Genomic DNA, 27,141 nt, shown 5'->3' on the forward strand with positions numbered 1-27,141 from the left:
TGAAGACAATATAATTACACTGCAAAGCAAGACACAAGTAGGCAAGGTTCTTCATGTTTACTCATGCATGAGGGAGACCTGGCTGGAGCCAAGCGTCGTTCCACCACTTGACCTCCGTCAGACTCTCAGCCAGGTCCCCCATAGCACTCCTTTTATTGTGGTTACATGAATATGCATAGGGTCATTAACATATAACATCTTACATAGGTATACATGTGAACAAAGAATACTGTGTATGTGTGTGTGTGTGATTTGTGTGAGGTCAAGATGTGACCCTGTGAAGAGTCTAGCGGGTCCATCTGAACAAAAGGCTCTTATACTTAAACAGATATACGTGTGTTTGCTAAACCATATATCAGCAAGAGAAGATACGGCCTCTCCTAGGAGGTGTGTGATCTATGCCAGAACACTCTAGAGAGGAGTGAACGCATTCCCCTCTTCATGCTACACAGAGTTGTTACAGACCTCCTAGGATGAGACATTCTTTCAATCTACAAATGATTATACACCTCTAAGCATATATGGTTAAATATTTCTAAGCATAAATGACAATGAACAATACAAAACCTAACAGAAGAGATGGCAGAATCAAACAATGGCTCCAATAATACTACACCACAGTATCGGGTGAGTTAAAAAAAAATTTTTCTGAATTTTGTAATTTGCTGTCCTTTCTGTTTAATATGCTGCACTGTAAACCCGAACAAGTTGACTGAACTTAAAACTTTTGCGAGGCTGCTGGACACTGGCACCAGCGGGCCCTCTGACCACCACCAGTAGGCAACGGGTGAAGTGTCTTGCCCAAGGACACAACGACCGAGACTGTCGGAGCCAGGGCTCGAACCGGCAACCTTCTGATTACAAGGCGAACTCCCAACTCTTGAGCCACGATCGCCCCAATTAAATAAGTAAGGTTGGTTTGAGAGAATGTGACAAGCATGACCTCTAATCTAGCAAAACATTCAGCAGTGTAGTGGGTTACTTTGTAACGAGTTAGGGTACTCTACTTTTTTTGAAAAATGTACATTAACGTGTTAGCTTCTTGCATTACATAATTTGTATTTTTATTATTTTTCTAAAAAAAAAAGTAATTTTTTATTTCATGACTTTATCTCAAAAAGAAACTAAATCTTGACTTCAGCCTGGTTTTTGGGCCACCTGCAGCATAGCCATAGTGCTGTGATACGCCTGTGCCCTGCTCCTGACCTGTGTGTGTGTGGGTTTTCTACAGAGAGGGTATTTTGTTTGTACAATTTGGTAGCTGCTAGGGTATTAAATTGTATTTAAAAAAAATCCATAGCATTTTATCTTACTGGCAGAATTTAAGTAATGCAAAAATACACTTACATTACATGTCTAAAAGAATTCTGGGTCCTCCTCCCGCAGGTATACAGGAAGGGCACGAAGTACTGCAGTGCGTTTCACGTTGATATCAGGCGCCTCCTAAAAAGGGAAAAGAAAAGTTCATTTAACGCAAAGTTTTCAGGTGTCATTCTTTGGGGAGAATACATGTTTATGAAACTGCATGACATCAGACTCTACTAAATTTTGGAGACTTTTCTTTTAAGATACAACCTTTCTGTCTCTTGTGACAGAGAGTATGTTTCTTAATCATTTGACAAAAACCCTACACAGTATTTTAAAATAGTGTTCTCCAGATCAGAGCTGTGATCTATATAGAACATGGGGTTCAAAGCAAGGAAAAATTGTGTGTTTATCAGTGAAACTTTTAATTTGTGTTAATTTTATCATTATCAATATATGAAATCTTCACCTTAAGGGACTTAATGAATGGTTTCTTCAATAGATCTTTCAACTCACCTGTGTTTACTGTCTCCACCTGAAATTAATTGCAGTCTGAATTTTTTTTTCTTCTGTCTTTTTGTCTTTGGCCTTCAGCCTTGGAAGAAAAAATAAAAATATTGAAAACCTTATCAGCACACTAAATATACAACACCTTGCTATATTTCAATTGTTTTAGATAGAAGTTGCCACTGCTAGCTAAGTCACTTTTGAATGATGCTAATGAGAAGAAAAAAAAAAAACCTGCCGAACAATGAGGCTGCTGTTGTAAAAACGCCAACTTTCTTGCGTTGGCAAGGGGTCGTTAAAATATCACTAAGACCCTTTCTTTATGTGTGATTCTTCGTAAAACTGTGTTTTAATCGGTTAAAACTGTAAAACTGACGACATAATCTATGTTTGAAAAAGAGCGCGAACAACCGCGAACAACTATTCACCACCTGGGTCTGTGCTTTTTAACACAACAGCGCATTCGAAAACAAGTTATTGGCTGCAACATATTAATATACTTGCTTTTTTACGGAAAAAATAAACATAACGAAGGTTCAGTTTTACTTACAAGTTTCTCCAAATGTGTTCTCCAGTCGCTCGAGAAGGGCAGCCATATTGAACAGAATTTTCTGTCAACGTCGTTCAGGTTAGAGAGAAGACGTCATGACGTCATGACGTCCACATGCGGAGCTCGGAAAAAAAACATTTACTCAAAAATCATAATTAAGAAAGCAGTATTTACTCTTAACTTCTAAGCCATGTACAATTATAACTGTTTGAATCGTTAATCGAACAGAAAAGTTTTAAGTTGTTTCAACTTTGTGAGGAATTTTAATTGTTATATCCACAAACTTTATAAGTCAGGTAGACTGTTGGGGTTTACAGTGTGTGAAATTGTAGTTACAGATGCAGCTGTAGAGTTTAAGCTAGCCTTATGGGTAATTACCAGCGTAGTTGTCTTACTGAGGCAGTGTATCCTAATCATGCTTTTTAGGGTAATGGTGCAGTTGAGTCAGCAGTAAGAAATCTGGTGTCTTTGCTGCTTAACAACATATCCACAAATCCTTCAGGGAGGCCAACAGAGAGTGGGCAGCCGGAGCCTAGAAATCTGACTATCCAGTTCATTGTGAAACCTGGCCCCACAATGAACACACCCGAAACTCTGGCTGATTGGGACCCACGCCCAGTTTCCCACCTTGGCTCAGGCGATTAGAGGATCATCAGGGGGTCCTTTTGTCCCTCTGTGGGGGGTCACTCCCACTAGGTTTATATCTGGGACTCTCCACCATTTGACCTTAGAACTGAAGAAGCTTCTCGGATGAGAGGTGAAACGTCTTCAAGCAACTTAAAGAAGTCCAGACGCTTTTCTTTGCAAGCTCCTTTGACTACGATGACCTGGATGACTGAGAACCTTCACAGACATCAGGGGGGATTCACGCACAGTCGTAAATTCCCACAGTGTGCACTATGTGCTTCGAATATTGCTTGCACTTTTTGTTTTATACAGTTGTCAGCCAGGCATCTAACTATGAAAAAATTACACTCCAAAAGACCCCGGGCTTCTGACAAAACAACCCGGGCTTAAGCCCAGTAAGCCACCCCCACGCTCCGCCCCTGGTTGATACTTTTGCTGCTTGATTGTTTATGCTATTTTTCTGTCAATAAAGGTGGCGGTGGTCAACGAAAGCTCACTGTAATCCCACCTGAAACAGAAGGATATTCTGTCAAAACACTGAAAGCTGTGTCAGGAGGTGGCAAATCCACTTTTTACATAGTACCTCTTCAGGAAACATTAGACACATCTCCTCTACCTCCCGACTCACAGCACTTTTCAAAGATGCCAAAGAAGATATGTTACCAGTGTAATGAAGTTATGCCTCTGCAGATGCTTGCAGTACACATCAATACGTGCAAAGGAAAATTCTCTCCTGATGAGACTGATGATGAGGTGAGACAATTTTGATGAAATCAAAATGAGCAATTTTGATTAAATAATATAGTATCACAATTACTGTTTTTTGATTCTGCAGGAATCGGAGTTATGCATTGTGAAAAGCAAATGCAAGGTAAACCTAGCACATTACTAAAAACCATAGTAACTACAATGAATTTTGTATCGGTAATGATCTTTTTCCCACTATGCATAACATGTACCCCTTTTTTGAAATTGTAGGTTATTTGTCCAATATGCACTAAGGATTTTCCTGAAGATGAGATCACAGTCCATGCGAGTCTGTGTGGGGATAGGTAATCTTTTTTCAGCCGTTTATGAAAAAATGTTAATCAGTAACAGTCCACGCAAACATATGTAGTTTTTTTTTTTTTTTTAACTTTGTTTCGTCAACAGCTTTCAATGCATGGTGCCTGAAGAAAATGACCAAACTACAGGGACACCAGCTCAAACTTCAGTACGCACAACAGACAGGTACTTTTTGCTCTATTATAGTTCATATACACACTATTGCGCAGAACCATTTGTTAAAATTATGTGTAAGATCTTTTACACAATAACTGGGGTTTAATTTCATATAAAACATTTTATGATCAGACTACTTTAAATTATTGTTAAAGGTTGTTTCACAGAACATGCTGCAATAATTTCTAATCACGTTTAGCGTGGTAGCCTCTTTTAATCTAAAGATGATTATTTTTCTTTGAGAACTTAGGATGTTTTCTACCCTGTTTTTGTTAAGCGTGGAAGATGTATTGCGTTGCCTTGAACAACAAGTCGACACCACAACAGAATTTAAGTTGTGTGTGGACAGAGAAGACCTTCCAGACAGAGGCATTCTCCAGTGGCAGAGAAAAAAAGCTGCATCTCCCACCAGTGTTCTTAGGGTGGTTTTCATTGGAGAGGCAGGCGAGGATACAGGAGCACTTAGGAAAGAGTTTTTGAGTGGTGAGTTGCCTATTACCTGTTTTGTCCTAGTGTCAATAAATAATGGATAACTTAAAAATGCGGATATTTTTTGTATGAAAGACATGATTTCAGGTATTGAAAGCAGATTCTTTGAAGGACCTGAGAACAAGGGCAAAAACCCCAAGTATTCTCTGACCGATCTTGATATTGAAAACTTCAGGTTGGTTCAAATTCAAATTCAAATTTTATTTGTCACACACACACAACCATACACAGTATGACATGGGGGTGAAATGCTTGTAGCTGTACAATGCCCGACCATTAAATGACAGAAGAAAAGTTTTACAATATTTACAATTTACTACAAAAATTTACAAATTAACTTAGGAATTTACAGTAAAGAATGTGCAAATAGCAGAAGAGATTATAAAGATAAGGATTATAAATTATAGGAATTATAGGATTATAGGAAATGTGTGGTGGTGCGTGTGGTGACGTGTGTGAGAGTCCAGTCTTATAGTGACGTGTTTGGGAGAGTCCAGTCCTACACCTGGTTCAGGCCCCGAATAGCCTGGGGGAAGAAGCTCCTCTTCATTCTCTCTGTTTTGGCCTTAACCCTTTAAGACCTACCATAGAACCAAGTTCGCCAGAGCTTATATTATATTTTTACATGCTGTGGAGCCATTTTTGGGAGCATTTCAAGTTGCTATACATCAATACAACCATTATAGCCCAAACTTTAATAATATGTCTGCATTAGGTGCATAGTAATTACATAAATTGCAAAAAAGTGCAATAAACTACAAAAAAATTGAAAATCGTTTTTGTTTTTTTAACATATATTTCTAGTTAGAGAAATTTAAGAGGCTTATCCCTCAAAACTGTAAATACAAAAAAGTTACACAAACTAGTTTCCCACCACAGGAAATTTATTTTGAGTGTCTTCATAGTTTTATTTTTGAAATACACCAATTTTTATATACTGCAGGAAAAACGAAAATAAATATTATAGTGCAAATTTGCAAAATAACAGCATATGCATCAAAATAAACTATTTCCAGCAGTGCAATATGAGTCTTAAGCATCCCAGAAACGACACAGAAAGTCATAAAGTCAAACATAACTTTTTAAAACACATAACAAGTAAAACACAAGCTCATAAGGCCCCGATCGTAAAAAACTACATTTCCGCAAAATGACGTCACTTCCGGTTTCGGGCAGGTCATGCGGTCATGTGATAGTTCGCGCTGATGGACGTAGGAAGTGTTACAAACAGCTGATGGATCGGCGAAGCGTGTTTCTGGAATATCATGTTTTTGTTGCTGCAAGTGATTTTTATGCAGTTTTTGCAAAGCTATATGTGGAAGGAAACTGTGACCTAGGACAAGCTGATGGCATAAGATGTAAGTACAACTCCTCCAGTTTCATATGCAAAAAAAATTATTGCGCTAGCTTACTTGGTTGCAGAGCTACCGGGATTTAAAAATAGTTACGCAAAACAGAGCGTGCCCGCTCCGATCGGCTGTAAAGGGTTAAGGGAGCGGAAGCGCTTCCCAGACCTCAACAGTGAGAAGAGTCCATTGTTGGGATGGGAGAGGTCCATCATAATCTTCCTAGCTTTGGACTTGCACCGCTTGGTGTAGATGGACAGCAGGTCAGGGAGCTCTGATGCACCACCCTTTGCAGATCTCGTCTGTCCTGCTTGGTGCTGTTCCCAAACCAGGTGCAGATGTTTGACGTCAGGACGCTCTCGATGGTGCAGGAGTAGAAGTTCTTGAGCACCTTCAGTGGCAGATGGAAGTCTCTAAGTCTTCTGAGGAAGAAGAGACGCTGACGGGCTTTCTTAACCAGGGTGTTGATGTGACAGGACCATGACAGGTCCTGAGTGATGTGGACACCCAGGTATCGGAAACTGTCCACTCTCTCCACTGGCGTGCCACTGATGATGAGGGGTTTGTAATTCCTCGCCTGCTTTGTAGTGAAGTCCACGATCAGCTCCTTAGTCTTGCTGATGTTTAGGAGGAGGTTATTCTCCTGGCACCAGGTCTCCAGGTTCCTAATCTCCTCCAGGTAGGCCGTCTCGATGTTGTCGGAGATCAGGCCCACAACAGCAGTGTCGTCAGCAAACTTGACAATGGAGGTGGTGTCGGATGTAGCTACACAGTCATAAGTGTACAGTGAGTACAGCAGGGGGCTTAAAACACAGCCCTGAGGCACTCCAGTGCTGAGTGAGATGGAGGGGGAGACTTGTTTTCCTACCCTCACTGATTGGGGTCTGTCTGTGAGGAAGTTGAGGATCCACTGACACAGTGATGAGCTGAGTCCTAGATCTGTCAACTTGGTGAAAAGCTTAGAGGGAATTATTGTGTTGAATGCTGAACTGTAGTCCACGAACAGCATCCTAACATAATTCCCTCTGCCAGTGTCCAGGTGACTCAGGGATGTGTGGAGCAGGTGAGATATGGCATCGTCTGTGGAACGATTAGTCCGGTAAGCAAACTGAAGTGAGTCGATGGTGGGAGGAAGTGAAGAAGTGATGTGATCTCTCATCAGTCTTTCAAAACACTTCATCACAATTGAAGTCAGTGCTACTGGACGGTAGTCATTGTGGCAAGCGGGCTGTTGTTTCTTTGGAACAGGGACAATAATGGACCGTTTGAAGCACGTGGGAACCACAGCTTGGGCCAGGGAGAGGTTGAAGATCTCCGTGAACACCAGTGCTAGTTGATCAGCGCAGGTTCTAAGGACCCGGCCAGGGATTGTATCTGGTCCTGCTGCCTTCCTGGTGTTCACCCTCCTGAAGGTGTTCCTCACGGCATGCTCTGTGATGACGAATGCATTTTCTTCACTGGTGCACTCCGAGCGCGCGCAGCCGTTTGTTGTTTTAATTGCTGCGGCGTCGAAGCGAGCATAAAACGTGTTCAGCTCATCAGCCAGTGAAGCATCGGCATTCATCATTGAAGAAGCTGGTCGTTTATAGTCCGTTATAGTCCGCAGTCCATACGAGCTTTGTGTATTACATTTAATACGCATCCGATATTTTTGTAAATGTTACCTGAAAATGAATTATAATCATTTGTCTACACAGAACTGTTGGTGAAATAATTGTAGTCAGCCTCGCCCAAGGAGGCCCATCTCCTGCCTTTTTCAAAGAATGGTGCTACAATTTCCTCTGCTCAGGAGAGGTTGATTTCAGCTGTCTGTCTAAGGAGGATGTTGCAGATGTGGAATCTTCCCTGCTCATCCGCAAAGTGAGCACCTGGTTTAGCTCTGGCACATGATATATTATGAGTATGGTGTTTTTAAACACTTTTAACCTTCTGTATTTCCTCTTTCACATTATACATTTCCAGGTTGAAGATGCAGCAGACATACAGTCTCTGATGATGTGGGCTGATGAAATTGTCAACTGTGGATACACAAACCAGATAAAGATGGATAGTAAGGAAAGCATGATCCGGTAAGAGAGAAAAAATCAGAGAGATCATTAACCCACCCCCCCATCCCCAACTAGTTTTTCATTTTGTTTTTTTTGTTTGTTTTTTTTAAGTGCCATTGTCTTACACTCTACAACAAGACTGATTCCAAAGCTACAGCAGCTCCAAAAGGGCATGGAACTGTATGGTCTTGTGAACCTGATGGCTGTAAATCCTGAAGCTTGCCACAGTTTGTTTGTTCCTGGGAAAATCCTCAAAGTAAGTATTAACATAGCAGCTTCAGTCTGATCCAAAGACAGTCCACTTATCTGTATTGTAGTTATCCTGTATTTATTTATTAGTTTTGAATGAACAATATATCTAAAATATAACCTACTTTATTTCCTTATTTACAGCCAGATGCTGATTTCATTATGATGAGCTGTATATACCTATTGTCATGGTCCGCGGCCCGGCGTCCGAGGAGCTGATGGGATGCCCACGCCCACGGGCGTGGCTGTTAACTCCACACCTGCACCCCATCCCAGGCGATCATCAGGTGGACTATTTGATCCAGCCCAGCCTGCTGCTCCACGCCAGTCCGTAGTCGTCTCACAGCGGTAACGTACACCTGCGGGAAAGCGATTGTGAAAACTCATCTGTCTGAACTAGCGCTAATTCTGTCCTGTGCACTCAGATAACAACTCGGCGTGTTTTTTTGAGCCACCTGCCTGTCCTCCTGCCCGTCTGGAATTTGGATCGCCTTCAGTACTCGCCACCTCGACTTTCCTGGAGCTCCCCCGCGGACCCTCCCTCCGGCTCCCACGGCCCCGCTGTCACCGTAAGACTCATACTCTTCCCCCACGTATGCTGCTATTTCCCCGCGCCCCAATAATGCTTTTCCTTTTTCTGTTGCAGCCTTCTCACAGTCCCGTTTTCGGCGTTCCTGCGCGACTCATCTCCCGGTCCCTTGGTTTCTCTAGTTTCACGCGTTTTCCTTCTACCCTCCCGGGACACCTTCAGTTAAAATAAAGTTTATTTTCTCGTACTCCTGTGTGTGTTGGCTCTGCTTCTAGGTCCAGCTTGTGCGCTGAACTTCGGTTCATGACACCTATAGTATTGTGTATATATACATATACACAATACTATAGGATACTACTATCCTCCTCGAGTGAGTGAAGAATATCATGGTACTTGCTAGTGACTGCAATCCAGACATCACGCCAAAGTCGTTCTACTCTGTAAATACATTTGAATTTGGATTTCAGGTATTTCATGCTTCAAATCAATGCAGTTTTTGCCCTGTTGTTAGTTGCTGCATCCAAGTACAGGACCTGCAGTAAAAACAAATGGAAAATTAAAGATCTGGTTTCAGATGATGTATAGTTTTTCAGTTAATAATGCAGTTTCATAATAAGTGTTCAAGGAATATGGTACGGTTCTATGTTCATAACCATAATTCAAAGCTTGAGTAGTCTATACATCAATATTGGTAGTACTTATCACCTTTTTTTGTAAAGAACTGATTATAAATTTAAAAAATAAATTGCTAATCGTCCACTATGTTGGCTTGCTGAATAATTGATGTTCATAAAAAATAACCTAATAAAGCTCTCATTTCAAAACTACCAAATATTCAATTCAATTCAATTTTATTTATATAGCGCCAAATCACAACAAAAGTCGCCTCAAGGCGCTTCATAGATACAGAGAAAAACCCAACAATCATATGACCCCTATGAGCAAGCACTTTGGCGACAGTGGGAAGGAAAAACTCCCTTTTAACAGGAAGAAACCTCCGGCAGAACCAGGCTCAGGGAGGGGCGGCCATCTGCTGCGACCGGTTGGGGTGAGAGAAGGAAGACAGGATATTCTACATAACAGTTAAAATTTTACCTTCCTTGAGTAGCCATCCACTCCACCAAAGATCACAACATTGTACCTGTTTCAGAGGGAAAACAATCTCACTAAGGCTTGATTTGCAGAACATGTAAGACATTGAAAATACATTTTTCAGTATGCACACTTGCCACTGACTTAAACTGGACACTTGTCAGGTGTGCTGAAAATAATACCAACATTTTTATATGTTTATAAGTTCAATGAGACTAAATACTTTAGTTCTCTTGTCATGATTTTTTTTTTTAAGTTTTCTGGAGCACTTAACATATTATGTGTTGATAGGCTTGTTATCATGGAAAATATCGATATACAAAGTGTAAATAATTGCTCAAGAAAATTTACAATTAACAATATTACTGGTTTTGTTACACATCCTGTAATCCTTTTACTTAATATTACTCTATCAAGTGCTTTTTAAAATATTATAAATACACTGAAAGACCTATCAGATAAGGTTGATTAAAGCAGATTTAAAGTATAACATGCATCTTTCTGCCCAACTTGTGTTAGAGCTATATAAGTGGGTATTTTACCTTATTAGCTTGTGATTTGTGTCTATGTGGACCAGGGAGAGAGGGCCTCGCACCGAGTAGCTTCTTCGCACAACACAGCCTAGTTCTGTGATCCGTTTGAAGATCCCTACAGCATCAACTCGATGCATGGAGGCCATCATTCTCCACCACTGAACACGGAGACCCATAGAAACCAAATGTCCTTGAACCATTTGGCATCTGATTTTTGATAGCCGATATGATGTTGTCCAGGTCTTGGTCATTCATTGTGCTGTATGTTCCTCTCACAGACAAGTCAAATTCTTGCATCCTCCTGTAGATTGTTCTTCTTGAAACACCAAGACATTTAGCAATGCAGCTGACTGGCAGCTGAATGTCCAACAAATTCTTGAGTTTTTCTCTCTCTAGTACAATTTTGGGGTGGCCAGGTCCCAGATCAACTTCTGTTTCCAGTTCAATAATGGCCACAGAGCTGATTAATTTAACACTGAACCAGATGATGAACGTTTTGTAGAGCCTCTGTAATCTCCAGTGTTGGGAAGGTTACTTTTAGGGTTGCCAACTCCCTGAAAAATAAATAAGGGACACCTCGTGGCAACCCAGTTCACCCTTCCCAGTGTGGTAGCTCTTTTTTTTTTGTGTGTGAAATTATTTTTTAACCATTTGACTTGAATTTGATTTGAGCAGATGCATATTCTTTGTGATATGACCATATGGGAAACAAATGATCATTTAGCCATTTATTTTTTAGCTCAAAATGACAACATTAACACAGTAAAACAGGTCTCTTTCTTAAACAGAAGCCTGTCATGCTTAACTTTTGAGAATATAAGTAAATCTTTCTTTAAAAGAACTCTGTCCTGCTTAACTTAAAATTATATAAATTAATAGAAAGCAATAGAACGAAAAATATTCTTGTAACTGTGCACATATAGTGCATTTAGTACAATTGGCTTCAGTTGAGGTATTATTTCAGCTTTTCTAATGCTAATCAGCTGCTCCTGTTTGTAAACCCACTTGTTCCCATGATTACACATAACTCATCATCATCATTCATCTATGTATTACTTTTATGTATTAGTCATCTATTTGTTGTAATCATCTATCCTTGCAGTTGTTTATTACACAAAATAAATGATATTATCACACTTCTGGCCACATAGCGCTGATATTCACTGCACATGCCCATATTAACCTTAACCAGAGGGTTTAAAAAAAACACAAACCAGTGTTTACATACCATATCTGCTTCTGCCGTGGCCTGGTGGACAAGAAATTGGTTAAGGGTTCCCCGAGCTTTCACGCCCCTCATGTTCTTCATGTGCCCATCCTTAGGAGCATGCCTATGGAAAAAGTGCGCCGGCACACAGTGCAGTGCGCTTTATAGGTGTTATCGTGCATTTTCCCAGCCAGGTGTTTTCCTTTTCCCATTCCTCCCTGTACTTTTGCAGCCCTTTTTTTCTTTCTCTGAGGGGAACAAACATTGCTGCTCTAATGCTGGGCTTACACTGTGCGACTTTTGGCCCATTTTGAGACGATTTTTGAGTCGTGCGACCGATTTGGTGATCGGCCCGATTTTGGCCTTCATCGTGCATCGTGTAGTATACGTGGGGTAACGAGAAGCGATTAATACCTCACGACCAGCTCCCGATCATCAATCGCTCGTGAGGGTGTCACCACAGCCGCTCACGCTGCTCACGTGCAAACACGTAAACGTCGGTGAAAAAGACGGAGCAGCACGGCTGTGCGGCGTCTGATCTGGACACAAGCGATGGAGGCACAACTTGTAGAACTTTGGAAAGCTCATCCGAGTCTTTTCGATGTGGCATCACAAAATTATCACGACCACAACAACCGTGAAAATGCTCAATCACAGCTGCCTGATTAATGTTTTTCATTAGCAATTTAGCAAAGTTGATGGTGGTGGTGTGTCTGTGTGAGTGAAAGACAGAGAGAGAGAGCGATTTCTGTTATAACCTTCATTTTATGGAGGCACAGTGTGAGCACTCAGGTCGCATCAGAGCATCGGGCGGTATAGTGTGAGACCTGCATCGTGACCTACCAACTTCTAACCCCTGCGAGTCAATCGTGCAGTTTGAGCAGGAGCTGAATAATGTGACTGAAAAAATCGCACAGTGTCTGCCCAGCTTTAGGTGTACTGTCGTCCGAGACTTGCACCGCAGTGTCGGCGTTTGTTTCCCTGTTGGCCATGCTTCTTGTTGTGGTCATCTGTTGTCTTCCAGTATTTTCTCCGTAAGCGACCTTTCCTCGACCAATGAGATGAGCGGTAATCTGAATTGTCATACTCGAATTGTCACAAGTGTGCTGTCAGCTCATTGGTCACAAAGCAGGAGAGGGGCTGGGAATTATGTTTTCAAACAAAGCGTTAATTCCATAAACATTTATAGACTACTTTTGATTCTCACTGTATTACGGGACAAAGTGCGTCCCTTATTAGCTCAATACGGGACGTGTACTTTTGTTTCTAAATACGGGACGATTCCGTTTTTTAAGGGACGGTTGGCAACCCTAGTTACTTTTAAAATGTATTCCATTACAGAATACAGAATACATGCCCCAAAATGTATTCTGTAACGTATTCCGTTACGTTACTCAATGACAGTAACGTATTCTGAATACTTTGGATTACTTAATATATTATCATACTTTTTACAACAACGTGAATGTACTATGCTGTGTGATTTATTACTATTACTGAACGTCCGCGACTCCGAACTGTAGTAAAGGGACCTCTGACTAATACGGCGGGGTCCCTGTCGGCTCGTAGCTGAAAAATAGCTTTACTTTGTTGTGTGGGTCAATTTTTCTTGCGAGAGACAGAGAGAGGCGTTGAAAGACTGCTCCAACGGAACTTATTGTTTTCGGAGGAAAACACGAACACGGTGCACAGTCGAGTCTTAATAGCTTACTTACAACTGGACTCGTCAGGCTCTCTGTTTGGCTGCAGTGGTTATTATAATATTTACATGCTTCCAGCTCCCGTTTTTCCTCGATGACAACTCGTACCTTTCCACTCCCCTTTTTCTCCCTCCTCGCGCTTACAGACCCATAACGTGTATGGCAGTCCATTCTCCCTGCAACACGGACTACACTGCCCATGATGCTACATTCTTTAGAGCTATGCTTGTAGCATTCTGCCTGTTAGCTTAGCACAACAACAACAACAACGAAAAGGCGCTCTCTCACCCAGGAAACACACAGTCGCAGAGAGAGAGAGAGCGTCGCCCTGTAACCATGGCAACCGTAACGCTGCCGCCTGGAACAACAGAACGTAGCTGTCAAACAAAACCCAAACAGTCCTGACCCGCGACAAAATGAAACAGGAAAGTACCGCAGTGTAATCCATTTATTTCAACAAAGTAACTGTATTCTGAATACCACCTTTTTAAACGGTAACTGTAACAGAATACAGTTACTCATATTTTGTATTTTAAATACGTAACGGCGGTACATGTATTCCGTTACTCCCCAACACTGGTAATCTCTGACAGACCGCCTATTTGCTGAGAGAAAGATTCAAACAGAAGCTCATGACGAGTCAAGAACTCCAAATAATCCAGATTTAGTGGTTGTTGGTTTAAAGCAGCTTCCAGTTTAGAGAGGAGTCTATGCATCATTTGCTGTCTCAGTATGTCCTGTTAACTCATTCACTGCCATTGACGTCTATAGACGTCAATTGAAAAACTTACGTTGACTGCCATTGACGTCTATAGACGTCAATTACGTTTCCAATGGGAGGGGCTAGAATACAACCTCGGGCAGCTTGTCAGTGAACATCAGACTGCTTGAAATGTATTTTTCACAAAAAGCAGTTTTCTCCCTTTTTGTGGTCAAAACAGGCATTTTTGGTGGAACCCACCTCTCTTCTACAGCTGATTACTAAAGAATGGAAAATGGTAGAAACAAGCTTTTTTTTTTGGATGGAAGAAGAGAGTCTGTTCTTCATTTTGGTAGGTTCAGCGTTTATATGATCATAACACACAGTTTTCTGTGGCTCTTCAAAAATGAGTAAAAATGCTCAAAAACCCTGGCAGTGAATTAGTTAAAAGCAGCAAAGAACATGGACAAGTAATTAGAAAAATACAATGAAATGATGTATCTCAGACAAAAATAAACAACCCATAAAACAAACTACATGAGGTACATCATTTTTCAAGTTTGCATAGTTTTCAAATTAGCTAACGTCAGTTATCAAGCGAATAATAATGTACAAAATGATTTTATATTACTTACATGTGGCCGGGACATGCTGTTTTCGTGCTGCTGTTCAGTATTCGACGACATAAAAGAGAGCTACTCAAATATAATTTGGAAAAATGAGTCAGATGGCATGGTTGTATGATGCAACTACATTATACTACACCAACAATAGTCTTAAAAAATAATATATTTTAAAATAAAATAATTAAAAATATTATCCGCAAATTGGGGTTTAATAGAGTTTAGCTGGATTTAGCTACATTTCGGACAGTGTTTCCGGAATGCAGTAGCTAGCGAGCTGATTGGAGACCGTAAGAGCCAATCAGAATTTTTGAAACCAAGTCTGTGATTGGTTGGTTTTGTGGCATAACAGTGTACAGAGAGTTGAGCATACAAAGCAGAGAATGTTGTGAGCGCAAGCAACACATTGCGAGCAAGCGCAAATGAAAAAACTGAGCGAGAGGGGGTGCTATTGTGTGTGTATATGGATAAGCGCAAACACTGAAATACGTTTTTTGCGCGCAGCAATGAATTTTGTTCACTCAAATTCAGCTTTTGTACGCTCAAAATAAATTTCTCCTCAAAATGCAACACTTGCACCTGCAATTTTTTTTTACGTGCGCTCAATTTTTTTTTACGTGCGCTCAGAATAGTGGCACAAAAATAACGCCATAGTGGTGGCAGCATGAAGTCCGCAGGAGGCTGGCAGAGTTTGCAAAACTACAGACATTCTATACTTAAGTAGAAGAATAGAATAGAATAGAATTGAGTAGCTCTTTATTGTCATTGTTACAGTTTAGCATCTCTCCATGTGTGTGAAGTACACAATAGCATAAGTATTTACACTATAACACAGACAAATTTACATTTACACAAGAAATGTATGTACAACTTATACATACACCTGCATATATACGGATACACCCATGCATACACACACGCACATACACACATACACACACATACACATTGAGTGTGTGTGTGTGTGTGTGTGTGAGGGGGGAGGGGGGTTAAATAGTGTTACAGTAAATACAGTTTAAAGAGGTAGGAATGTTGGTTTCATTAAAGTATACACAGATATACAGTTTATAAATAAGGTGTAATGCCCATGGCACACCTCCAATCAGGGTGGAGGTAGGGCATGTTTGACAGACTTCTATTGAGTCTGTTTGTCTTCATCTCGATAGACCTGTAGCGTTTACCGGGGGGGGGGGTACGGGTCTGCCAGTATAAATGTCTCTGAGGGGGATTAGTCAGGGTTCGTACGGGTGCTTGAAATCCTTAAAAATGCTTGAATTTTAATGTTGTCTTTTCAAGGTTTGAAGTGCTTGAATTTCAGATGTGGTGCTTAAAACTGCTTGAAAGTGTAACTGTATTTCATTCAACACAAATAACTATCTGATTGAATAGTTTTCTTATCAGATAGAGAAATAAAATGAGTCCCAAAATGTACAAGCAAAATTTCCCCGCCTGGGGTGCCTTGCACCTCTGTCTGTTTCAACATGTGACCCCGCCCCTCCCTTGGACAGTCGGTGATGAGTGCACTAACATACCTGTAGGTTGCCGTTTTAATGAGTGTTTGATGGAAAACGACAATGGCGGAGTTTGCGCTCTCTAGTCATATGCTAGGTGAGTCCTAATAAATAATTTTCCAGTACGTGTACGTTACACATGCTATTTTTTCAAAATTATGATTATTATTTTGCTAGCTATTAAACTCGCTGGAGAAATGATTGAAATCCACTGAGTGTGATGCAGTATGGCAGCGCTATTATGGAATATGCTGTGAACTTAGCTAACATTCCTTAGCAGTAATATGAGTTAATTTACTCAAGTGAAAGCTTTAAACATTAGCCCGATACATAACTAGCCAACTTAAGGCTTTCTGATTAACCCTCTGGGGTCGATGGACCCAGAGTCTCCATTTCAACTTGGGTGGAACGTGCGGACTTCAAACTATATACCAGGTTTTAAATTGTGTTGATAGGCCACGTAAAACTGATGTTTTTTTTTTAATAAAACAGTAGCATTTACTCTGGGAAGAAACGGTAAAAACTGCGTTTTCTAGGGAGAGCGCTAGCAAACACGCTTTGCTTGTGAGTGAAAAACGAAAAAGAAAAAACACTCCTTCCCTATTGGTTGAAAAATGTACCATGTCGACCAATCAAAAAATGATATGGCAACATGCGGCATTTGGTTGTTTGGGAAGAGGGGGAAGTTTTAGGAGTGACCAGCGATAGAAAGTGAGTGAGCGAAAGAGAGAGAGTTTTGGTACGTGAGAGATTTGTGAAGTTTACCGTGTTTGGAGTCTCAAGTTAGTGTGTTTTCTAGTGTAGTTAGTGTGTAGTGTAGTCGTTGTTTTGTTTTGTGTGTCAGTTCTACTAGTGAATGTCACAGTTGCTGCAAAAAAGCCACCAAAGGCAAATTGCAGTGTAAACGCTGTCCTCACATGGAAAACAGGAGTGACACACCTGCTGTCAGACCTGCAGGATTTATCCCTGCGCTGTTCTCATCTGTGTTATAGTGGACACAAACTATTTTTTGGAGTTGCATAAATAATTTGTGTGCCTTCTTATTTGATGCAGCACACCTGATTGTTCTGTAAATAGTTTGAAATGGTTATATAAAAAACGTCTGAGCCTTGGCTGCATTTTTAGGTAAATAGTACCATATAACTTTGTTGTTGCAAAACTTGTGCATATTTTTTTAAAATGTACAATTTCTATTTGCATTACAAGTTATGAAAATGATTCGGTAAACATGTTTGTGGTTTTTACAGTCAAAAATATCACTTTTCTACTCGGAATTTTGTCTGAATTTAGATAAATTGTGTATGTATGTAAAGTATGTCCAAATGAGAAAATAAGAGATTGGCAAGATAAACAGTTTTTAAAGGTGAAATATAGAGGCCAAATCAAAAGTAGTCAAAAACGGCCAATTATACCCTGGACCCCAGAGGGTTAGAGGCTGAAAGCAAAGTTGTCACCAAATACTGTTTATATTTGTGTGTATTGCTGCACTTTTTTAAAGTGTTAACTTGGTGCCTTTGGGTGAAATAGTGGTAATATGAGGGACCGATCCATATGGTCACAAAGAATAGCCACTTGTTTCTGTGCTACCAAAGTTCCCCGGCTTTCATTCAAAATGTGTTTATCCTCAGCACCTACACATTAAACTACTTAAACATTATTGTAAACGACCACGGCAGACCCAGTGGCATTTTAATCATTCTTTATTAATACTTGACGGTTGCTGTCCACAATACACACAGAGCTGCAGCTCTCCCGCTGCCAGCTCAATGTACCAACCACAACAACCACACACAGGACCCACTACAGTATTTAAGTAGGCGGGGCATGATTGCGGATGCCATGCAGGTGCGTCTGCCGTCACTGCACGGCACCGCAAGCCACGCCCCGCCACATACCCCCATCGCCCGACTGAGGCCGGGGAGCCATCCGGCCAAACCTACTCCCCTCCCCCCGCGAGCGGGAGAGAGACCGTTGGCATCCCCAGCTCCAGGTCCAGCGACAGGGGGGTGTGAGTTCAGGTGGTCGCCCGCTCCAGCGGCGCTGGCAAAGCTGGTCCGGAGGTCAGTCGCGTGGCAGGTGGTCACGGCTCACAGGTGACTGGGCCGACCTAAGATCAATTGGTGCGCTGGCCTCTGGTGGAGATGAGGCCGGTCTGGCGAGCACGCTGCCCTCAGACTTGGCGGGGCCGTCACACAGCTAGCCCTCCAGCCGAGCAGGCTCCCTTGGCACGGGGACCTCGGACTGCTCCGCCGCCGCCGCTCCCGGCTGAAGCAGCCCCTCACGCGGCACCTCCTCCGCCGCCACTCCCGGCTCGAGCAGCTCTTCCACCTTCTCATCCTCCTCCTCACCGGGCAGGTGCGGACCCTCGCGCACCTCCTCGACCACCGGCACGCGCAGACCTTCGCGCGCCTCCTCGAACACCGGCACGCGCACTCTCCCCGCGCTGACCTCCGGCTCGGGCTGGGCAGGTGGGTGAGCTGGTGGTGGGCCCAGCAGTTGCTCCACATCCCTCCTCCGGGGAGCAGGAATGGGTGCAGGCCCCTCCCGGGCACAAGCCACTCCCACCCGTGGAGTGGGGATGGGTGCAGCGGCAGGCTGGTCCCTGGCTGGTCGCAACCTGGGGGCCGCCAGCTTGGCCACCATTTGCACCAGCTCCTCCCTCTGCTGGCCCAGTCCTGGGTCTGCCGTGCCTCCCTTCCCGGGTTTCGGCACCACTGTAAATGACCACGCAGACCCAGTGGCATTTTAATCATTCTTTATTAATACTTGACGGTTGCTGTCCACAATACACACAGCGCTGCAGCTCTCCCGCTGCCAGCTCAACGTACCACACACAGGACCCACTACAGTATTTAAGTAGGCGGGGCATGATTGCGGATGCCATGCAGGTGCGTCTGCCCTCCCTGCACGGCACCACAAGCCACGCCCCGCCACAATTATAAATGGCTTCAAGCTCACACTGAGGCCTGTGGGGCACTATCAGCCACTGAGACAGTAGACACATTTATATGTGTATTTGTATATGAATATTTCATACTTTAAGGCTGCCTGTTTATTTAAGGGAGATGAATAAAATACATTAGAATTGTACATAATGTATCACAGGTGATAAATTCAATAGATTTTAAGTAGATGCGTTTGCATTCTTAAAGTCTGTTGAATTGAACTATGTGAGGGTGTTCTTGTCTAATATTTTCATGTGTGTGTGCGTGCACGGGTATATTGGTATGGGTATATATATATATATTTGTAGGTTGTGTATCCTTGAGGTGTTAATGGGGTTATTGAAAATGTGTATATTTGCGTATGTGTGTATATACGTATGTATGGATAGATAGAAACATATATGTATATTAAATATAAAAATTAAAAAAAATTACACATAACATATAATGTAATTGCAAGGAGGTATTTCTGTAGTCTATTGATACTAGATAGTGGAAAAGGGGTGGGATTAAATAAGCTTATGCTTCTTCCTGCTCCTTTTTGAACATGAACGTTATTTGGAGTTGTGGTTGCTAGTTTTCCTTTTGTTTTGCTTTGTTCATTTGTCTCTTTTAATTCTATTTTGTTGTACTTTTTCAACATGTTCAAAATAAAGATTCAATCAATCAATCAATCGGTTCAAAGCCTCTCCCAGTCAGTGCTGTTCTCCATGCCTGGCTGATTGTACATGATGTTATTAGCACAAACACTTTAAAGGTGATCATTTAGGACTTCGGCAATAATACAGACAGCAATGTAGTTAGCAATAAAACAGTTTTATTGGGAATTAACTTAAAAAACAAACAAACAAACATCTGTCTCCAATTTCTTGTCACACAGGAAAGAAGCATCAATATCTGATGAGAAGACTTATTTATTTCTTTTTTGGTTTTTTTTCAACAGGAGAAGAATATCTCTGACAAGTTGATTTATTGTGTGTATTTTGAGTTAATACACTATGTATATAAGGCGATCGTTTCCTTTTGCAGTATTTTTATGTGGTGCGTTTTTCTATGTCTTAACAAAAGGGGAACAAATGTGTTTAAGTTTACCTAGGATGATTTAATTTTCACATTCTTACTGAGGTGATGCGAATTGAAACATGCATTCTTTTTTTTTTAGGCGGGGGGGGGGGGGGGGGGTGCTGGAAAAGCTTGAAAAGGCATATGAACCCTGATTAGTGAGGTGCCAATTGCCCGCTCTGCTGCCCTCACCACCCGCTGCAGTTTGCTCTTGTCCTCCGCGGTGCAGCGGTTGAACCAGAGTGTGCAGCAGTAGGTCAGAAGGCTCTCGATGGTGGAGCAATAGAAGTTTACTAGCAGTCTCTGGGGTAACTGGGCCTGAGGCAGTTTCCTGAGAAAGTACAGCCTTTGTTGTGCTTTCCCTACCTGGTGGGAAATGTTTGTGGACCAGGTAAGGTCGGCCGAGATGTGGACTCCGAGGAACTTAAAGCTTTCTACCTCCTCCCCACCAATGTAGAGGGTAGAGTGCTCAGATTGCTTTGTTCTTCTGAAGTTGATTACCATCTCCTTGGTCTTGGCTGTGTCCAGATACAGGTTGTTGTTTTTAGACCATTGCTTCAGATGCTGAACCTCTTCTCTTTAGGCTGATTCATTGTTGTTGTCGATCAGTCATATGATGGTGGTGTCAACAGCAAATTTTATAATGATGATACTGGTGTGGATTGGAGAACAGTCATGGGTGAAAAGTGAGTATAAGAGGGGACTGAGGACACACCCCTGTGGGATACCTACATTCAGAATGAAGGTGGAGGCGGTGTGTGCTCCCATTCTGAGTACAAATAGTTCTATTAAAAATACTCCAGTAAAAGCTGAAGTACTGATTCAACTTCTTAAGTAAAAGTAAAAAACCACAGGCAGTTAAATGTACTTGTCAGGGGTAGACATTTGTTCAAAACACAAGTAAGAGAAATGAGACAACTGCAGACCAACTCAGAGAGTAATTAGAAAACGTGCGCACGGGTGAATGTCTCTCTGAGAAGACACCACGCCGAGCACAGGCTCGCTGCTTTATTTATAAGGCAAAAATGGGTTACATAGTACTTCCTCTTTTTAACAGTCAGGGAAGAGGTTAAACATGAAATCAGCTTATCTGATCTTTCACACACTGGGATTAAAAATACAGTAGTATATCATGCTTTATCTGACATCACAGACATTATAGGAAAGAATGCATCATTATATCATGCTGTCAAAACATCTCAAACATTTCAGACACTTAAGTAAGGAATGCATTATGTTCTCTTTAACAATAAACTTGGTTAGCTGATTCTTCAACAATAGGCTTGGTTATGTGAAAATATATGAACACACTAAATATGAGGCACACTTGGTTAGAATATAAGGCCTACTTGATTATATTGTATTATAGAGATTTAGTTATAGTGTATAATGTAGAAAATCTCTTAACATTTCCCTCCTGTTGTTAATATATTTCACATGTTTAATATCAATGCATAGTCACTTGTTAAATCACATTTTCAACTTGCATATCATTCAGTGAAGTATCTAAACATCAGCTCTGTTATGATTAAGATTATCATAGACATTCTCTTCTCTGGTCTCTCTAGTTAGCATATCATACTGGCGAAAGGGATCCTCCATATCTCTCTGGATCAAAACAAAATTTCCTAAAGTACGATTAAACATACTCATCACCATGCGTCTCAGACAAGGGATAATACAAGCAGCAAAAATGCAAAATAGGAACATCACAGTACATAGGGCCAACAGGCCTTTAATCAGCAAAGATTTCCAGGAGCCGCTCAGCAACCAGTCCCACCAGCCATGCTCATCGGTTACGTAGTCCTGTTGCTGAGCGTCTCTTAGTTGTCTCAGAACATTCAAAGCATTTGTCATGTTTAATGAGTGTATGTTGTCAGGTATGTAAGTACAACATGTCTTGTTGAACAGTACGCAAAGACCTCCTTTCTCTGCAAGAATAAGGTCCAAAGCTACTCGGTGTTGCATGACAGTGATGCGGATTGCGTCAATTTCTTCATTCTGTGATTTGTCAATGCGGGTGGAAGCGTTCAAAAACAGTCCAAAGCGATAGTCTAAAGTCTCAATTCGTAGTGCGTGTTTTCCTACTCCGGTCCAGGGAAACAGAGAGTGCATTACCTTGTCGGCGGTACTCCAGAGTTTGAATTCCTCTGGCACATCTGTTCCAAGGATTGAATCATGAGGCTTGATTTCTATATGACGCCTAACTCTGGTCTTGTTGTACACAGATATCTTAAAAGTGTGATCTGAAATGAAGATAGGTGCACAGCATCCTGACCAGTTGGGTGGCAACATAAAGTACGCACGCTGTCCGCACAGCCATGCCATACCTTGTACCCAATAGGTGCCATTTACCTGTTGATTTAGGTTGACTGTCCCATACCCTACTCCTCCATAGGTTGTGTTGCAGTTGTCGGTATGGCCCAGAGGGTGGCGTCCTTGCACTGACGCTTGGTAGAAGCACAGAGGATGCCATGTCTCTGTATGGGTCATAAAAACAGGGAAAGGGACAGAAGCATTTCTGTTTTTTACTGTCATATCTACCCAGAATTTGTCGTCACAGATTCCATCCTTCTTCAGGCCTTTTGCACCTGGGAGTGAAGCTTTCATGCCGATTGTAAAGTATTGTCTTCCAATGCTGGCGAAACTTGCTGCACATTCACTTTGCACGTGACTGTCCATTTTGCGACCATATATGGTGGGGTAGACTGAAGTTGAAGGCATGTGAGAACAGACATAACATTCTTTTTCATCTATGGTGTTGTGTAGGTATCGGTACCAGGCATTGTTCATCCAAGGGTGAATGTGATCTTGGGTCATCTCAGTTAGATGGGAGTTGTCATGGGTCCACCTCTTGAGACGGGGAATAGTTGGTGTTATTCTGCGGGCTCCTCCAGGTATCAGCCAGGGGAGCATCACCCCTAAGATGACACCGGCCACCAGACAGATCAGGCGGCACATGAACCGTTTCCGTTGAAAGTGACAAGCACTTAAGCATAGCAGCTTTGGGGCTGGGGCTGGTGGCTCTTCTTCTTCTAGATTCATCATGCTGGCTCTCTGCATTCTAGGCGTCCCCGGTGTTGTCATTGGTTCCTCTCTTTGGTGGGATGGGTCACTCTTTATTATGTGTTTGTTCTTCAGGGCGACCAGGCACACCTGAGCTCCAAGTGAGGAGACCACTGGCGAGAAGGTAAAGGGCGGGGTATACCCAATCAGCCCTTTCCTTCACCAGGGGATCACTTGAGAGTCGGGGGAACCGGCGTCTTATTGTGGTGCAAACACTTTCTTCACGTGACTTTGATGGATCCAAGAAGGTCTTTCAGCGATTTTACAAGCTGTTGGTGTAGTAAGCAGCACCTGATGGGGACCCTCCCACCTCGGAGCACTCCAGTTTTTCCGCTGGAGGACTTTAATCAGAATCCAATCACCGGGGTTCAACCTGCAAGAGACTGGAGATAGATCACTCGGCAGTTGATTGTTTAAAATCACTTCTTTATTTTCAAACAGTTTTGTCATCCATTCTGCCATTGTTGTTTCTGCAATAGATTTATTAATTGGCTCGCTCGTTATGGGAAGAGGGAAGTGTCTGCCATGTACAACTTCAAATGGCGTTAGACCACCTGCTCCTTGAGTTATTCTCATCCATAACTTTACTAAGCTTAGACATTCAGGCCATGGTTTTTTAGTTTCTTCCATACATTTTTTCAATCTTTGTTTAATTGTGCCGTTAGTTCTCTCGACTAATCCTGCACTTTGTGGATGATAAGTCCTTTGTGGATCCTTAGGTCGCTGGTTCGACTCCGGCTCGAAGGACCAATTAAATGTCAGGGGTAGACATTTGTTCAAAACACAAGTAAGAGAAATGAGACAACTGCAGACCAACTCAGAGAGTAATTAGAAAACGTGCGCACGGGTGAATGTCTCTCTGAGAAGACACCACGCCGAGCACAGGCTCGCTGCTTTATTTATAAGGCAAAAATGGGTTACATAGTACTTCCTCTTTTTAACAGTCAGGGAAGAGGTTAAACATGAAATCAGCTTATCTGATCTTTCACACACTGGGATTAAAAATACAGTAGTATATCATGCTTTATCTGACATCACAGACATTATAGGAAAGAATGCATCATTATATCATGCTGTCAAAACATCTCAAACATTTCAGACACTTAAGTAAGGAATGCATTATGTTCTCTTTAACAATAAACTTGGTTAGCTGATTCTTCAACAATAGGCTTGGTTATGTGAAAATATATGAACACACTAAATATGAGGCACACTTGGTTAGAATATAAGGCCTACTTGATTATATTGTATTATAGAGATTTAGTTATAGTGTATAATGTAGAAAATCTCTTAACAGTACTGAAAGTAAGAAAGTAAAAATTAGCTTTTTGGAGTAGGTTTCTATTTCTGTGCAAAGATAAGTGAACCTTGTGTTATATTAACATAATGATAAATTATATCAGTGATAGGGATACAAACTTTAGACTTTTCAAGACATGTTGAGGAGGTCATTTAGCCATTTAAATCAGCTGTGTTGGATCACGGACACATCTAAAACCTGCAGGACACCAGCCCTTGAGGCCGGTGTTGGACACCTCTGGTTTATGCTGTCTTTTGTCTAGATGGTACAAAGCTGGTATGAAGGTGGAATCTAAGCATCTTCAGCTAAAAATCATTAGAATCTTTGCTACACTTGATGTAACCTAACTCCCACCATGAAACCACAGCCACTGTGTGCCAGTCACACACTGTTCTTTACTTTAAACCCATCAAGGTACAACAAACTAACCAGTTTATCCTTTTATTTAGTATTTTCATCCAGCCTTTAAATAGCAGTCAGTCTACCTCAGTTTGAGTTACAAGAAGTTTGCACAATATGAAAAAACATAATGTCACATATACAGATCTGAGTGCGTGTTTAAGAATTTCCACTCTGGCCTGGACCTACGGTGTTCGCCCCTCTGGGGTGGAGCTTTGGAGACCACACTTGCCTCGACCATCTGTTCCTCGTCACCGATAATCAGCAGGTGTATTTAAGATCAGCATCCCCACCAGTTCTTTGCCATTTTGTCAGGTACCTTATGGTGGTAGCAGGCCTCACAGTAATTCCTTGTTTTTGGGTTATATTTACCTTGTTCTCCTCTCGTTTCATGCAGTCATGCCATATTTCCATACCACACTTACCTTCCTTGTTCACCTCTGGACGGTGATCTCTAACTAAGGTTTTCTTCCAGTCTTGCACCACACTTCTCAGGATTTGCAACTACTCACCAACTTTGCCTGCCTGTCCTCCTATCCAATGGCTCCGCTAACAAAATGGAACTTAGGTTGGATATTGCCTTTGCCCGGACATTCATTTGGAAAGAATCCCTTTCTCTTAACTCAATCGTGTGCAAACCCAAGTAAGCCACAGTCCACACCAGTAGTGCTCTCCCTTGTTCTAAATTGCTCAGGTCAGTAATATCCCTCTCCTCTGTTTCAGTGCCTTTGTCCTCTGAGGCTTGCCATTACGCACAGACACTCCCCATGGCAGTTCCTATGCTCACTGATTCATGTCATTGTAAAGAAAAAAATGTGTAAAATCCTATTTTGCCTCCATTATTGTGTCTTGCACTTGGGTCCACACTGCAATCTGGCCACCTGGCCGTGACACAGACCAAATAACTGATTTAAAAACATGAGAACTTGCATGGATGCTTCAAATTTCCAGTTTATCAAATACCACTGAGCAGTTCTTATTTTTAAATTTAACTTCTCTTTTTCTTTCTTATCCTTTCTCTCTCTCTGAGTGAAGTTAGCTCTCTTTCTTTCCCTGTGAAATACAGCAGCTGGAATTTTAGCAACACACTGTGAGACAGACTGCACACAGTTTGTGTGTTTGCTGATGTTTGTTGTGCTGATAGAAATGCTGCATTTGAAATAACCTCCCACTTAAAAAAATAACCCTCTTTATGCTCACTCCTCTTCAGTAGGGCTAGCTAGATGCTGAACTTGCAACTTATGGACACCTGCAGTCATTCCAGTATTGTGGCAAAAACAAACAAACAAACAGAAGAACACAGTCCCACTTTTCACAACTGACTTTGGTGCACATTATCTCTTTTTATGCAACATCCTATGGTGATAAACAAATGGGAGTGCCATTCATGTTTTACTGTTTAGGCTCAGAACAGTTTGATGTATCAAGACTCACATTGACAAAATAACTCGACTGAAATGCGTCAAATTAAAAGTAATGAGCCTTTTTTAAAAATGTAAGGATTAGAAAGTACAGACATTTGTTTAAAAATGTAAGGAGTAAAAGTAGTCAGAAAAACTACTCAAGTAAAGTACAGTGTAAAGTACCAGGACCCAACACACCATTCTTCAAGTTTTTATTGATTTTGCACACATAACTTTCAAGGTTCAGCATCCACAACAACCAACTTTTCAGCTGGCTGCACACACCTCACTATAAGAAGGAAAAACCTCATTCAATCATCTCCACCTGTCCCTCCAGCCTCCCTGGCACCGCCCCTTGAGCTCACTGCACTGACCCGTCCTTTCAGCTGAGCCAGAGACCACACCTCCGCCACATACAGATACCTGAAAACTAAGTACAGTAACAAAGTATTTGTACTTTGTTACGTCTCAAATCTGAAGGCTAGACAGGTTCAGCTGTACCCCGAGCCTATGAAATGAGCCTATGCTTTTGATAAAGCATATAGTTAGAGCTGGACCAGAAGACCATGAATGCTCCGTTGGTTATGCTGCAATAAGTGTAGGCTGCTGGGGGATTCCCAGGATGCACTGAGTACTTCTTCTTCAGTCATCTTTTTTATTTGCTATGTGTTTATACAGCTCTCCGCTTTTAATTATTAGTTGCTATTAACTCCCTAGCTCTCTTCCACA

General features: G+C 41.8%; 1 protein-coding gene, 1 long non-coding RNA gene and 1 pseudogene across 2 annotated transcripts; 1 reads left to right on the forward strand and 2 right to left on the reverse strand.

Moving 5' to 3' along the window:
- Positions 1-1,190: 1,190 nt before the first annotated feature.
- LOC146559925 (uncharacterized) lies at positions 1,191-2,432 on the reverse strand. The gene is made up of 3 exons (XR_014888293.1): positions 2,363-2,432; positions 1,822-1,900; positions 1,191-1,443 (listed from the first exon to the last, which is right to left on the reverse strand). It is a non-coding gene; the product is annotated as an uncharacterized LOC146559925 (long non-coding RNA).
- Positions 2,433-3,513: 1,081 nt separating this feature from the next.
- LOC146559926 (G2/M phase-specific E3 ubiquitin-protein ligase-like) lies at positions 3,514-8,677 on the forward strand. Its single transcript, XM_085244375.1, has 11 exons — positions 3,514-3,742; positions 3,825-3,860; positions 3,968-4,041; positions 4,142-4,219; positions 4,488-4,693; positions 4,775-4,874; positions 7,743-7,905; positions 8,008-8,114; positions 8,205-8,349; positions 8,487-8,514; positions 8,619-8,677. Exons 1-11 carry the CDS (start codon positions 3,632-3,634, stop codon positions 8,675-8,677), a joined length of 1,107 nt encoding a protein of 368 aa, XP_085100501.1. The 5' UTR covers positions 3,514-3,631.
- Positions 8,678-9,215: 538 nt separating this feature from the next.
- LOC146559927 (uncharacterized) lies at positions 9,216-15,848 on the reverse strand (annotated as a pseudogene).
- Between the last annotated feature and the right edge of the window lie 11,293 nt (positions 15,849-27,141).

Source organism: Mchenga conophoros, linkage group LG14 (genome assembly GCF_057382185.1).
Source record: "Mchenga conophoros isolate Kocher_MC1m ecotype Shallow Benthic linkage group LG14, M_conophoros_male_GT1.1, whole genome shotgun sequence".
NCBI classification, from domain to species: domain Eukaryota; kingdom Metazoa; phylum Chordata; class Actinopteri; order Cichliformes; family Cichlidae; genus Mchenga; species Mchenga conophoros.